Below are 14,991 nucleotides of genomic sequence, written 5' to 3'. Positions count from 1 at the left end.
ATTGGGGAGAGATTTGATTCTACTGCATCTAACTGCCCACATCTTTCTAAATCAACTGGTGATGTTGGAGGCTAAAATGTTAATGGAATAGGGATAAACTTGTGATGTACATGTACCACTAGCAGTAACAACATTGTCCCGCTAACTTCTGCTTCCTCTGAGAAGTGCTGGACCATGGGCAATTAGTGGAATATGATATGGTTTGAAGGTAGAGTAAATACTTCATAGTCCTCAATTTGGGGTGCTAATTCTTTCAGACTGTTGAGTAAAGGTTTGGTTACAGTAGACTTAAAAGCTTAAATAGTGGCTAATAACTTGTCATCTCACTTTGGAGAGCTGTTTACTGGATCTAGAAACAGTGTCTAAGGAACAATCTTTGGTAAATGGGGTCTTAATTTGTCTACACTAAAAAAATTGCTTGTGGCTTTCAACTGCATCTTTTCAAAAGGTGCTGAAGACAGGTTGGCCCTGTCTACATTTGCAGTTAAACTGTTTTTAGGACTGGTTTGGCTTAAACCTGTTGGTAACAACAGTAAACGTCCCAGTGCAGGCAAGCCCACAGTCTCCTCCTAACTCTCGGTTTGGTGTTTGGGAAGCATGGAGACAATACATTGATTAAAGGAGGGGATTATGGGCAATAGCAGGGGACTGAACTTGGTGACCCAAGAGATGCCTTCCAGTCCTATGTGACCTCAGTGAGACTAAGTTGTCTTTCTGAGAAGCAAAATCTGGAATCTTTGGGACTTGTATCCGATTTGCAAACTTCTTGACTCAGGTCACACTTAGGCTCCTAAAAGAGGAAGGATGTGGTATTGTTCAGAGTTTCAGGTTCTTGGGCTGCGATAACATAGCAGCTATGAATAACTCAAGAAATGCTTTCATCTAGTTCTTTAGGAAATTCACATATGACAGTAACACTTCCGAACTGTGTGTGTACCTGTGAATGAAATAGGGATTGATTTTACTGGAAAACATGGATCCAAAAAGGGCCTGGGACAGTCTGTGCTGAGCTGCTGCCTGTTAAAGAGTTAAAGCTTTAACTTAATCCAGTCTTAATTCTCCCCATATGGCTGGGTCTGGCAGTACAGGAAAGACTTGGATGACAAACTAGCCTGAACAGTGGCTAAAACAAATATGGGGGCCATCTGTGCAGCAAGGGAAAAAATCTCCTGTGAAGCACAGGGCCTCCTCAGAGCGACCCTGCCAAGTTAAAGGTATAGCCAAGGCTTGCTAGCAAAACAAGGGCGGGCAGGGGAGCAGAAAGGAAACAAACTTGCAGTTGTGAAAGGGACGTCTGCTCTGTGTCTGTGATGTCAGAGCTGACGGAGCCTCATGTCTGAATGGAGGGAGGGTGGAACAAGGGGCACTATGCTGCTTCTCTGCCTCTGAGCAGCTGGGTTGCTGTGGCAACCCATCCTACTGCTGTTGTGATGCTCAGTGGTCTGTGGTTTGGGTTTTTGAAAGGGACTGGGGCTCCGCTTCAGTGGAGGATGAAAATATCTGGGGGGGAGCAGGTTTGGCGAAGTTCAGCTGCGAAATGTCAAATCCTCCCTACCTGGCAAGTGGTGAGAGGCTGTGCGGTCTGGAGGCTGATGGTGGCTGAACTGCAGAGGGGGAGAGAATGGTGGGGGGAGGGGGCGTTACAACTGGTGGAGAAGGGAAATCAGGAAACCCAAATGAGAAGGCAAGTGAAGTGCGTGGCTCTGAGAAGCCGACACTAAAATATACAGCACCCGAGGGGCTCCAGGTCTGGGAAGAAACGAACTGGCAGAGGCCAAACACATGTTGCTTTTCGTGTCAGTGGAGCAGCTCAAGAAAGCAAGCTCTCTCCAGTGTGGGTTGGGGAGGAGAGCAGTGGAGTGAACTCTTCCTGCAGTGAGCAGATTGCTGAGCAGCTCTCTGGGCATCCGCTCTGCTTCGAGGAGTCTGTTGTGTGCAGTACCCCTTACTGTGTTAACGGGGGTCCTTTCTCCTGCAGGAACTGCAGGAGCGTGCAGCCAGGGTCCCTTGCTGCCCCGCCACACACTGAAGACTATGAACTCGGTCTTGACCAAGTATGGTTCCCCCCCTCGGAGCTGGCTCAATCTACGCCTGGGGATGAGTGAGTAAATTCTCTTCTGCACCAAAACCCAAAGCTCCACATATGCTCCGTGTGAGCAGCACAAGGCAGGGAGCTGCCGTTCTCAGTAATACTCAGCTCGGACAGAGGTGAACTAATCAGTGAGCTGCTAATAGCTCAGTTTTCTCCAAAGGTGTGCTTGTTAATCAGTGTGGTAATGAGTTAATGGTGTAGGAGCTGAGAGCTTTGCAGGGCTTCAGAGGACTGTGAGAGGGAATTAGCAGTGGTGTGCTAATGAGAAGGTCTGGCTCTAAATTATGGAGAACTTTTCCAGTAGGAAGGAGGGAAGCAGAGACCGCTGGTTTTGTTGCCGTTCTTAGGGAGAGAACAAAGCAAACCATAATTGTTGGTGCTTAAAGGCAGGCGCAGCCTTGTCAACGAGTAGTGCTATACAGTTCAGTGGAAGAGCTGAATTCCCAGCCACCCCAGTATATGGCCCCATGTCCGCACGCCAAGGGAAATCCATGCAAAGGAACAAGGGGGAAAGCTGTGAGATTTGGGAGCCTTTGTAATATAGAACATCTTTCAAAAATGTTTCAAATTCTCTTGGCTCATTTCCTGAATGACCTTGGACTACCTAAGATGCAACAACCTTCTCAGATAATGCATGTACTGTGCATAAGGGAGAACTGGGCCTTATCCTGCATGAGCATAAGCCAAAATGGTTGCCCTCAAGGAAAGGCTGGGACTGGTATATCACTTTTACTGATGATATATCTTGCTGGAGAGTCTCTTTCTTTGCATGGGTGGCAGTTGCATCTGCCTTTAGCAGGTCAGTAACTTCGACGTTCTTTGGATTCAGGGCAGGGATAGCGATTCAGAGAGAATCAGAATAGCAGTAGGGTGAATAACTGACAGAAGCTCACTTTTGTTGTTCAGATGGCCTGGTTAGTTCTATCCTTGCGTGCACTTTACCAACCAACCTGTTTTGTGCTTAAAAGTTCTAGGAAAGCACAGACTATTCAGATCTTCATGTGCAAAAGTTGCAAGTGGCATTCTGATCAGTGAAGTGTGGGGGGGGGGAAGGGGGCAAAGTTTTGCTTGGACCCTCATGAACCCACTGCATGTGAATGTTTCCTTGATGAAAGGGCTACCTGGGGCAAACCTGTTTGAACAGACCTACAGATCACTCTCACCTACCCATTCATTGGGACGTTCATCCTAGCCCATCTGACTGGGAACACACATGAAATGTGACCTACAAATGGACTGAGCAGTATCCTGAAGCCATGCGGCAACTGGGGCAGCACTAAGGTTAGTTATTTGACTTGTCATACCAAGGGTTCCTTCTGCACAGCCTGGAGAGCGGTGTACAATGCAATACTTCTCCGCAAAGGCCTTTGGATAGAGGTCTTTGAGTCATGGTGGGGTTTTCTCTACAACCCAGGCCTGACCATAGATTTGGGATACACAAGCTTTTGGCTAAGCTAATGGTGTGGGATCTAATTGTGTATATGAAATGTTTTCCCGCACTAAGAACAGGCGGGCCCCTTTTCATCCTACTGCTTCCCCCTTGATAGCCTTTCTATTGAGGCCATTGTTCCAGATTTGGTGCCTAGTGACTAAGGGACAGATGGAGCCACATACATACTTTCTGTATCAACAAAAAGAAAAGGAGTACTTGTGGCACCTTAGAGACTAACAAATTTATTTGAGCATAAGCTTTCGTGAGCTACAGCTCACTTCATTGGATGCATTCAGTGGAGAATACAGTGGGGAGATTTATATACACAGAGAACATGAAACAATGGGTTTTACCATACACACTGTAAGGAGAGTGATCAGGTAAAGTGAGCTATTAACCAGCAGGAGAGAGAAAAACCTTTTGTAGTGATAATCAAGGTGGGCCATTTCCAGCAGTTGACAAGAACGTGTGAGGAACAGTAGGGGGGAAAAATAGTTTTACTTTGTGTAATGACCCATCCATTCCCAGTCTTTATTCAAGCCTAAGTTAATGGTGTCCAGTTTTCAAATTAATTCCAATTCAGCAGTCTCTCATTGGAGTTTGTTTTTACAGGTTTTTTTGTGTAATATTGCAACTTTTAGGTCTGTAATCCAGTGACCAGAGAGATTGAAGTGTTCTCCAACTGGTTTTTGAATGTTATAATTCTTGATGCCTGATTTGTGTCCATTTATTCTTTTACGTAGAGACTGTCCGGTTTGGCCAATGTACATGGCAGAAGAGCATTGCTGGCACATGATGGCATATATCACATTGGTGGATGTTCAGGTGAACGAGCCTCTGATAGTGTGGCTGATGTGATTAGCCCCTATGATGGTGTCCCCTGAATAGATATGTGGACACAGTTGGTAACGGGCTTTGTTGCAAGGATAGGTTCCTGGGTTAGTGGTTCTGTTGTGTGGTGTGTGGTTGCTGGTGAGTATTTGCTTCAGGTTGGGGGGCTGTCTGTAAGCAAGGACTGGCCTGTCTCCCAAGATCTGTGAGAGCGATGGGTCGTCCTTCAGGATAGGTTGTAGATCCTTGATGATGCGTTGGAGAGGTTTTAATTGGGGGCTGAAGGTGATGGCTAGTGGCGTTCTGTTATTTTCTTTGTTGGGCCTGTTCTGTAGTAGGTGACTTCTGGGTACTCTTCTGGCTCTGTCAGTCTGTTTCTTCACTTCCGCAGGTGGGTATTGTAGTTGTAAGAACGCTTGATAGAGATCTTGTAGGCGTTTGTCTCTGTCTGAGGGGTTGGAGCAAATGCAGTTGTATCGTAGAGCTTGGCTGCAGACAATGGATCGTGCGCTGTGGTCTGGATGAAAGCTGGAGGCATGTAGGTAAGCATAGCGGTCAGTAGGTTTCCGGTATAGGGTGGTATTTGACCATCGCTTTATTAGCACCGTAGCGTCCAGTCTTGTGTGGACTGGTCCAGGCTGAGGTTGATGGTGGGATTGAAATTGTTGAAATCATGGTGGAATTCCTCAGTCTCAGAAGCCCCCTGGGCTAATGTAGCTAAAATCTAGCTTCTGCAGTTGCTCTTGTAGGCACCTCCCTTTTTATTCTTACGCTAATGCAGGAATTATCTGCATTTTAAAAGTCTTCTCCATGAATAATAGTGCCCTCCCATTGCATACCATGTCCCACATCTGGGCTATGGCAAGGTGAGATGTGGTGCAAGTACCATGTTGGTCACATCTGCTTTCAGAAAAGGAGGACTTGTGGTACCTTAGAGACTAACAAATTTATTTGAGCATAAGCTTTTGTGAGCTACAGCTCACTTCATTGGAAAAGTGCCACAAGTCCTCACAGACTAACACGGCTGCTACTCTGAAACCTGACATCTGCTTTTGTGACTGTATTTTCGATGCAAGTAACTTTCAACAATAAGTGAGGGAACCCCAGTTTGTTGGGAACACTGGGAGCTTTGGGGCTAACATGAGGGGCAATTCAGAGGTGTGGTCTTCCATGTTGCCCCTTATTCTTGGGATCCCCTCCCTTGCTAAGCCACCTCCCAGGCTCTCTTAACAATGCACTAATGCTGCCTCATCTCCCAGAAGTGAGGGAGGAGGGAAGATATCTTACAAGCCAGGGAACTTTCAAGACCTGCACAGTTCTGACTGAGTGGCCACCTGATCATCTTGTCACTCTTGTTTTGCCTCTTCTGAGCCTGTCTCACCTTTTCTCCCTTGTTGTGTTGTGAGCTTAGATGCTAAGTTCTTTGGTGCAAGGGCCACATCTTAACTTGCGCTGTGAAATACCCCAGGCAGAAAATAAGTCTCTGATACTTGATTCTTAACGGTGAATAACGGGCTGTGAACTTGGGGGGAGGGGAATTCAGCCCACGTGGACAGAGGGGGAGCATCATCAACCCCAGGGTGGGTAAAAAGAGATTTAAAATGTGATTTTTTTTCATACATTTTTCTTTAAAAATAACCCTGTTCAAAACTAAATATGAAATTATTGCAATTTGTGTTAGGGCCTCACTTTAACATAATCCATTAAAGCTGGTTAAATAAAAAGAACCTGCTGTATCAATGAGCCATCCTCAAATTTTAAGGAGTTAAAGGGTGTTTTTTTTGGGGGGGGGGGGCGGGGGCGGGTATTAGCGGGAAACCCTCTTTAACTTTTGAGGTCAACTCAAGCTTTATAAAGTACTGCTATTAGGTATCTAGAGTGGTGTAGAGTAGGGACTCGTATCCCACTGGTGGTACGTGAGCTTGATGTTCCATCCATTCACTTCCCAACAGTAGTTTAAGAAGATGGGATGTGAACCAATAAAGTTTGGGTGCCACTGGCCTAGAAGATAGAGCACTGGACGGGAACTTGAGACCTGGGTTCAAATCCTGGCTGTGTCACTGGCCGCCTGGTAACACTGGGCAAGTCATGTTGCTCTGTGCCTCAGTTTCCTCATCTGTACAATGGGGATAGTGATCTTGACCTCCTTTGTAAAGCATTTTGAGATCTACTGATGAAAAGTGCTAGATAAGAGCTAGGGATTATTGCTTTTTCAGTCTTCAAAATGAAGCGAATGCTGCTATTTACTTTTTTTCCAAATGAAAGTACTGTACTTAGTTTCTGTTGGCAATTTATCTCCACTCCCTAAGTCTCTCAGCACATTCTGAGCATAATGGATGGAACCAATTCCCAACCCTGGAAGCTAAAGCTTTCTTCGCAGGGCTGCTTCATGCCCATTAGCCTGATTCATGCTCTGTAATAACGTTCCTATGTTGTTTTTAAGGAGTCCTCCAGGCCGGACAGACTCTGCCCTTCATGGCTTCATGGCAGCTGCCCTGGAGTTCCCTGCAGCTTTCTGTGGGGGGTGTTCCAGGGAGACCTTAAAGAAGAAAACAAAACCCAGGCCCTTTTCTTTCAGTGGCAGAAAGTGATCCATCTCTTAGACAGCGGTAACAGCAGTCTGCAGGTGTGACTCTTACTGACCGTGGGGTGAGGGCTCTGGGAATCCCAAGGTCTTACCTACTCTTTGTGGATGGTCACTGTTGTAGGGCACTGTAAAAGGAGGGGTCTGTTCCAGTGACTTCAGCCAAAACGTTGCCTCCTTCTGTTGGCATGTAGCAGGTGCTGTGCTAGTCAGCTGCGGTGCTCCACCCCCCGAGTAGCTGCATGTTGGTAGCACTGTCCGTCGGTCTGTTTCTGTTTTAACTCAGTCACTGTCAGGTGCTTGTAACTTTTCCAGGCTTGGTCTATCCCCACGGTGACTTAAAGTTGAGTATCAGGAGCATGAAAAAAATGTCCCCATTTATCTCGACATAAACGTTCTTGCATTAGTACCAGAACTGCTGGGAGGAGAAAGGCACTTGGCAAGGAACTAACCCATAATAATAGTCTGCAGCTTAACTATGCAATGGAAAATGTAATGAAGGCGCATGGTGTGTGAGGCCACAATTCCATGTAGGGCTTCTCTCCTTGATGGAAGCTGAGTTCTGTAACTTTCTACTGCATGTTTCTCTGGCATCACTGTGTCTGGAATAGTAAAAGCTGGAATTATATGCAGCCGCCTGCAGATGTTAGCATCTAGGTAAGGGCCTCCCTCATGCTTGGGATAAATAGTATTGCTAATGAAAGCTGAGACACGGAGTGTTGCGTGTGGATAATCTCTGCACTGTATGAATCCCGGATGTGTACATTTTGGTGGTGAGGCCATGGAATAGCATTTGAACGTTGGACTGCCCCTTGTTTCCCAGCCCACTGGACTCTGGCAACACTCAGTTTTAACTCCTTGTCCTTTTCAGGGTTTTTTTCCCCAGTACTGTATCTTGAACTTTCTTACCTGCAATTAAGTTGCTGTGTCCATTGCAACTCTGAAAACCAGCAGGAGCTACCAGTGGAGAAGATCTGTTCGATAATTTCATCCACCTCCCAGCCCATGTAAGAATGTGTTCTGCAGTGTCGTCACAAGTGCTTTTCCATTACTGTTTCTAATTGGATTGAACAATGCAGCATCTAGTACTTTCCTTGCGGGCCTGATTTGAAGTCCAATAGGCCTCTCAGGAAACTGAAAATTCAGAGCCTGGGTTTTCCATTCCTCACTTCATCTCTTTGCTCCTAGTTGTACCTTCTTAGATGCACTTTCAATAATTAATAGATTCGAAGGCCAGAGGGGACCATCATGATCATCTAGTCTGACCTTCTGTATAGCACAGGCCAGAGAACTTCTCCCACGGAAATCCTAGAGCGGATCTTCTTTTAGAAAAATGTCCAATCTTGATTTAAAATTTGCCAGTGGTGGAGATTCCACCATAGAATCATAGAATTGGAAGGGACCTCTGGAGGCCATCTAGTCCAACCCCCTGCTCAAAGCAGGGCCAATCCCCAACGAAATCATTTCAGCCAGGTCTTTCTCAAGCCTGACCTTAAAAACTTCTAAGGAAGGAGATTCCACCACCTCCCTAGGTAACGCATTCCAGTGTTTCACCACCCTCCTAGTGAAAAAGTTTTTCCTAATATCCAACCTAAATCTCCCCCACTGCAACTTGAGACCATTACTCCTTGTGATTGTGGTAAATTGTCCCAATGCTTAATTACCCTCACTGTTAAAAATTTATGCCTTCAACTTCCAGCCATTGGTTGAGTTAGACCTTTCTCTGCTAGATTGAAGAGTCCATTATTCAATATTTGTTCCCCATGTTGGTACTTATAGACTATAGTCAAGTCACCCCTTACCCTTCGCTTTAAGCTGAGTAGCTAGACTCAAGGAATTTAGTCACTATAAGGCAGCAGTTCTCAACCGGGGGTCCGTGAGCCCTTTCAGGGGGTCTGCGGAGCCCTGCTGCTGAAACCCGGTGCCCTGAGTGGGGCTGAAGCGAGGAGCAGTGTGGGGCTGAAGCCCCGAGACTCGATGTGCCCTCTCCCTCAGTGGGGCTGAAGCCCCGAGCTCTCCCCCTGCCCTTCCCTGCCGCCGGGAGTGGCATGGGGCTGAAACCCCTGAGTTCCCCCTCTACGAGCCAGGAGCGGAGTGGGGAGGGCTGAAAACCTGACATGGGAAGAAACCTTGAGCCAGTGGGCAGAGTTGAGGGGGCAAAAGAGTGTTGCTCCCCCAAACTGCAGTGCCTCAGCCAGAGTAGGGCAGTCCTCCTCCACATCCTCCTCCTCTCCCTCAGGTCCCACCCTCTGGCCAGGTGCTAGGCAGGAAGCTGGAGCCAGGCAGTGTGGGGCAGCTGCTCCTCTGGCTGGTGGTGCCATGGAGTGGACAGCCGTGGCATTCCCCCATCCGCTGCTGGTGCCCGGGGTTGTGGCTGCTCCTCAGCTCCCAGCCCCCTTTGACTGCTCACGCAGACAGTCAGAGCTGCCCGGGCGGCTCTGGGCACAGCAGAGCCCTTCAGGATTAGTCACTGGCACATAGCCCCAGACAGGTGGGTGGTCTGCTCAGGTGAGCCAGGGGGTGGAGGTGGCGCTGCTTCCTTGGACCCCGGTGTGCAGAGTTGGCCAGAGCCCCGCCAGCCCTTGCCCCTGACCAAAATAGAAGTCAAACTATGCCTATGCCTCAGGGTCCCACACATGGCCCGGAGCCCCGAGTGTTCCACCACCGCACCCCCGCTAGGCCCTGGAGTTTTTCTAGCATGTTGAGGGAGGCCTCAGAAAGAAGAAGGTTGAGAATCCCTGCTATAAGGCAGGTTTTCTTACCCTTTAACTCATCTTGTGGCTGTTCTTTGAGCCCCCTTCAATTACCAACATCCTTTTTGAATTGTGGACACCGGAACTGGACACAGGATTCTAGCAGCGGTTGCAACAGTGACAAATACAGAGGTAAAGTAATTTCTCCTTGGAATCTTCTCTCTCTCTCTCTCTCTCTCTCCAACAGAAGTTGGTCCAATAAAAAATATCCCCATCTTGTCTCTCTAATATCTTGTGACCGACATGGCTACAACACCACTGCATACTGTCTACTCCTCCAGGTTTTCCTGTTGATGCATCCCAGGATCGCGTTAGCCCTTTTGGCCATAGCATCACATTGGGAACTCGTGTTCAGCTGATTAGCCATACACCACCACCTCAAAACTTTACCAGAGTCACTGCTTCCCAGGATAGAGCTGTCCATCGTTAAAGTACGGCCTACACTCTTTGTTTCCATTTGTATCCATTTACATTTAGCCATATAGTAGAACCTCAGAGTTGCAAACTGATCCAGCACCTCATTTGGAACCAGAAATATGCAGTCAGGCATTAGACACCCCCCAAAAGCAAATACTGTACAGGACAGCACTGTGTTAACAAAGTACTAAAAAAAGGGAAAGTTTAAAAAAAATTGACAAAGTAAGGAAACTACTTATTTCATTTAAACTAAGATGGCTAAAAGCATGATTTTTCTTCTGCATAATAAAGTTTCAAAGCTGTATTAAATCAATGTTTAGTTGTAAACTTATGAAAGAACCATAACGTTTTGTTCAGAGTTACGAACAACCTCCATTCCCGAGGTGTTCATAACTGAGGTTCTTTGTATTAAAATGCATATCGTTTGTGCCCACCTTATGAAGTGATTCCTCTCCCTTCCTTGGTGTTTTCCTCCGAGTTCTTGCATGCAGTAACCCTGTCTCTCGTCACACAGCTTGGCTAAGGACTGTGCATTTAATTCACCATATCATTCTCCCTAAATCATTAGCCAGCAGACATATAAGCAGAAACGCAAAGACCTGCTACTCCAAAGCTTAGAAACCTGAAACCATTCTGGACATTGACTTATGTTAACTTGTGGTTAGTCAAGGTTAAAAAAAAAAGTTTAAAAATGCTGATGAGACCATATGAATATGCTACAGAATTACTCATTTTCCCCATTGGATGCTGGGTGAGTATATGCAAACTCTCAAAGTGCGCAGATGAAATATAGGGCAGTGTTACTGAATTAATGTGCAGTCAGGAACACTAGCTAGCTTGGCTGATTTGAAGGTGACAGGAGTTAGTAATGGCCACACATAATCTAGCTATTATGTAAGCTTATGTGGTTTTATCCATAATCTGCCTTTGCTTAACTAAGTCCTTTTTCTTATCTGAATAAAACTTTCTGGTGTCTCTTTCTGTGTTCATAACAACCTGTGTTGAAAAGATGCTCTTTGCAAGGGCTGAAAAGATGACATGGTCCAGGTGTATATTCTCCCTGTGCACCTGGCTGCTGCTAATGGGGCAGGAGATGTGTGGGCAGTAGCCAGGGAAATGGAAAGAGCTTGCAATGTTGTAATTTTCAGACACTTAATGATCTTTACATTTTCTCTTGCACCATTTATTAATTTTAAAAAATCCCCCAAAACTAAGCCATTAGTACCTCAGTCAGGCTCTCCATCAAGTTTTTGGTTCAACACATTTATAATAAAACAGAGAGATCATTTAGAACTTTAACAACTTCTGTGGTGTAGTAAACTAATCAGTGTGAAATATTTTAGTATATATTAAGCTTAGATGAGAAATAAAAGTGGATAGTGATGAAGTTTGGGCTCCCCTTTTGTCAAACAGTACAGACAGAACAACAAAGCTATTCCAAGCATGTGGTGTTTCAAAAGAAAACAGTGGAGACACTGATAAATTATCGAACTGGAACATTCTTCGCCCATCCCACTTTTCCTGCCAGGCTTTTTCCTATTTTAGGGAGCTACAGAGTTTTTAATGTGAGTCAGGAATCCAGTTGCCTTAAATGTCTTTTTTAGCGATTTCAAAATAGGAAAAAATGAAATTTTCCTTTAGTTTATACATGTGTGTGTGTCTACCTTCTGTTAGCACAAACTGCAAACACCCAACAATGTGAACGCTAGGACAGAGAGAATTTTGCCAAGGAGAGACTGATGTTGTTTGAACTTGTTTCTAGAGTCCTTGTGGGAAGAATCATTTCAGTGTTGTTATGATCTGCTTCAGGGATGTTTTGTTTTTTTTTTCTTCTTTCAGATTGTGGCAATGTTTCAAATGTTGTTCCTTAAACACTAATAAAGTAAACTTCTCTCTGGGCCTTTGCCAGGCAACAACCGGGAGGCACGTCGAGTTACAAGTTGGATCATTTTTTAAGCTCCCTCGCGGTGTGTTCTGTTGTTTCAAGGCTTTTGTTTTGATTCAGGAGTTTAATTTGTAGCAGTGAGAATGGGACACTTGATCTTTTAGCAAAACCTAGAAGTGTTTGCCCCTTCTTTAACAAGCAAAAAAAGACAAAGGTCCCCGCAGTTTCGCATGAAAAGATGTTTCTCATGCAAGGTCTCTGGGGCCTGGCATAGACGAACTGATCTCTCCTGTCAACTGCAGCCACTTTCTCCGCAGAGCCCCCTCCCCAGCTTGCAGACGGCTCTCGTGCTTGCCCTTTGGGGTGGGGGAGAGGGAGCAGGAATTGAAAGCAGCACCATCTGGTTTTAACTAGCGGGTGGATAAGCTAAAAATGAGCAGCACTATTTTATTCTTTAAATCGAATTGTCAGCATCACCCACCCAGAGCACATCTTGATTCCTGGCTGCAGCCTGCAGAGCAAAGCTGCTCTCCTCCTCAGAATAACTAACAGACGAGAGGAGCAATCCCACCCTAGGTGGGGAAGGAGCAGTGGTGGAAGTAGAATTTAACTCTTACCAGCGCGGTGACTCATGGGAGGGACACAAAGGGGGGAACCAGCTAAAGGGGGGGGCACTGTCCTCCCACTGCACCGGCTCCCCCTGGCATTCGGCTGCTCTTCCTAGTGGCCAGGCCCCAGAGCCACTCCCGGATACTGCACCGCACCGGGCAGCGTGGCTGGAAGAGGAGAGGCTCTGGCCCCACTCCTCCCTCTCCCCGCCTGGGCCGGCTTGAGCCTGGGGAGGGGCACTTGCCCTTTGTGCCCCTCCCCTCCTTCACAAAAATGGTTCCATCACTAGAGCCCTGCGCAGATACAGATTGATGCCTGCGGATATCCACAGATAGACATCGGTATCTGCCACACCGCAGCGGCGAAAGGAGCAGAACGTGGGGCCGCCGGGCAGCCCCACGCCAGCAGCTCCTCTGGCATGGCTGTACTGCCCCCAGCCCTTCCACGCAACTCTCTCTCCTGTCTGGGGGCGGTACAGCCTGCCGGAGGAGCTGGTGTGGGGCTGCCCGGCGGCCCCATGTTCTGCTCCTTTCGCCACTGCGGTTCCCGGGAGAGCCCTGCGGTGTTCAGCAGATAAGGAATGTCTTTCCAGTAGGGCGTACGGGCAGTAAAGGTCTTAATGGTGCAGTGCACCTGACCGTACCGGCCTACTCGCACCACTGGGAAGGGAATAAAAAAGTCTGACACATTGTTTACTTGTGCACTGTTGGCAGCTCTGCCTTTTCTTCCTTGAAGGTTCAGGGATGACTGGCATAGAACATCGCTGTCTCTCACTAATCCGTCCTCGCAGCGGAGTGGAGGAGCAGAGCTGTCAGCCGGAATCCAAAATGGCTTTCAGGTGGAAATGCCAGTTCCTGTCTGTAATGCACGCTGCACTGGAAGCTGCTCCAGAATCTCTGCTCTGGGCCTGGTGCTGTGTGGAGTTTAGTTTCTGGGTGCTCATCTAGACTAACAGCGTGTGGCAAGATGGGGTGTAAATCTGTGGCGCTTGACTGTGCCGCACACTATGTGGACTGTGCGTTGTCCACTAAAAGTTCCCTCGTGTGCACTGTTTCAAAGGGAGGAGATCAGTGCGCATTAGGGAACTCTGAGTGCGTGACAGCAGGTGCCACATAGATAGAGAGTGCCCGGTGGGCTTGTGGGAGTTGATTTACAGCCCCGCTTGCTGTTTGTCTAGACAAGCCTTGACACCATGGTCCCAGCTAGCTCAGTGTTCTCCCAAACTCCCTTTTGCCCATTTCCATCGGCTTCGTTGTCTACTTTCCTCGGGGCTGGAGTTGAGACAATTAACTGATGTGTCCTCCTTGGGCTTGCAGCTGGGATAGAAACAGCCCAGCCCTGTTTTCAGGCTACTTACCTCTCCCCTAAATGTCCCCAGAGCCTCGCTCCTACTCAGTGACCCAGGTCAGTCCTGGTCTCCCAGGTTTCCTTTTCAAACCAGTCTCCGGGGCTGGACTCTCTCTGGAGAGCACATCTTTTCTCTACACTGATTTCCTGGCACTGCAGAGGGAGGGATCATTCAGTCATTGTTGCTGCTAACGTAAAAGCTCTTTTGGAAATCTTTGCCTTTCTGACCCTTGCAAGCACCATAACTCGCCTTCCAGGCACTGCCCCTCCCCATATCACTCCATGACTTCCTTGCAAATGCCTTTCAACCTTTTGTACCCGAAACAAACCCTCTGGTTTAACCCTGGGTGTAAATTTCCGCAGCTCTTTGGCCCCTTTAACTGGATGGTTTCGAAACAGCTCCCCACAGTGGCTGATTTAGTGACCCTGGTGGCATTGCTGTGGGGAGCAGCTCCGCATGCCTGTCAGTGTTGGATATGTCTACACAGCAGCTAGACACCCACAGCTGGCCCGTGCCAGCCAACTCCGGCTAGGGCTGTGGGGCTGCCTCACTACTGTGTAGCTTCCGGGCTTGGGCAAGGATTAATGGACTAAAAAGCAGTAAAAACTGGCTCTGGTCACTGAACTCAGCATGTAGGACTCTGAGTTCACCCACATGGAGCAAAGCTGTGGAATAAGAAGGTGCTGTGTCAGTCTTCAGAATGGAAACATTTCAAAAATAATACCAAATCAATACAATAAGGTCTTCCAAGTTTGAGAATCATTCATGTTTGTGTGAAGCTGTGCAATCTGGGCCACTAAATCTGTCCAGGGTCCTACAGATTGAAGCCAGAGGAGGCTCAGAGCAGATACGGCTGCACTGCAAGATGCATAATTTAGAAGTTTTCCATTTTAAAAGTAGTGTTGGCCTGGCTGGCGCCAGACATTCCTCTTGCAAAAAGGCAAAACACTGAAGGGCCATTTGTGCTGTTCAGCTTTCATTTCTACTGCTCTGGAAGTTTGGAAGAGGCCAGGGAGGTTTGACTCATGCACTTAAGCCTT

General features: G+C 47.3%; 1 protein-coding gene across 1 annotated transcript in view; it reads left to right on the top strand.

Annotated features, from left to right (window-relative positions):
* The first annotated feature begins 636 nt into the window (after window positions 1-636).
* Window positions 637-14,991, top strand: part of PLEKHG5 (pleckstrin homology and RhoGEF domain containing G5) — a 122,388-nt gene continuing 108,033 nt past the window's right edge. The window contains 2 exon segments of the mRNA XM_043531656.1: window positions 637-1,214; window positions 1,979-2,101. Of these exon segments, the coding sequence (XP_043387591.1) occupies window positions 2,035-2,101 (67 nt within the window). The 5' untranslated portion in view covers window positions 637-1,214; window positions 1,979-2,034.

The sequence above is a fragment of the Chelonia mydas genome, chromosome 18, assembly GCF_015237465.2.
Source record: "Chelonia mydas isolate rCheMyd1 chromosome 18, rCheMyd1.pri.v2, whole genome shotgun sequence".
Taxonomy (NCBI): Eukaryota; Metazoa; Chordata; order Testudines; family Cheloniidae; genus Chelonia; species Chelonia mydas.
The sequence above is the reverse complement of the archived record's forward strand: the minus strand, read 5'-3'. Positions and strand labels throughout refer to the sequence as shown.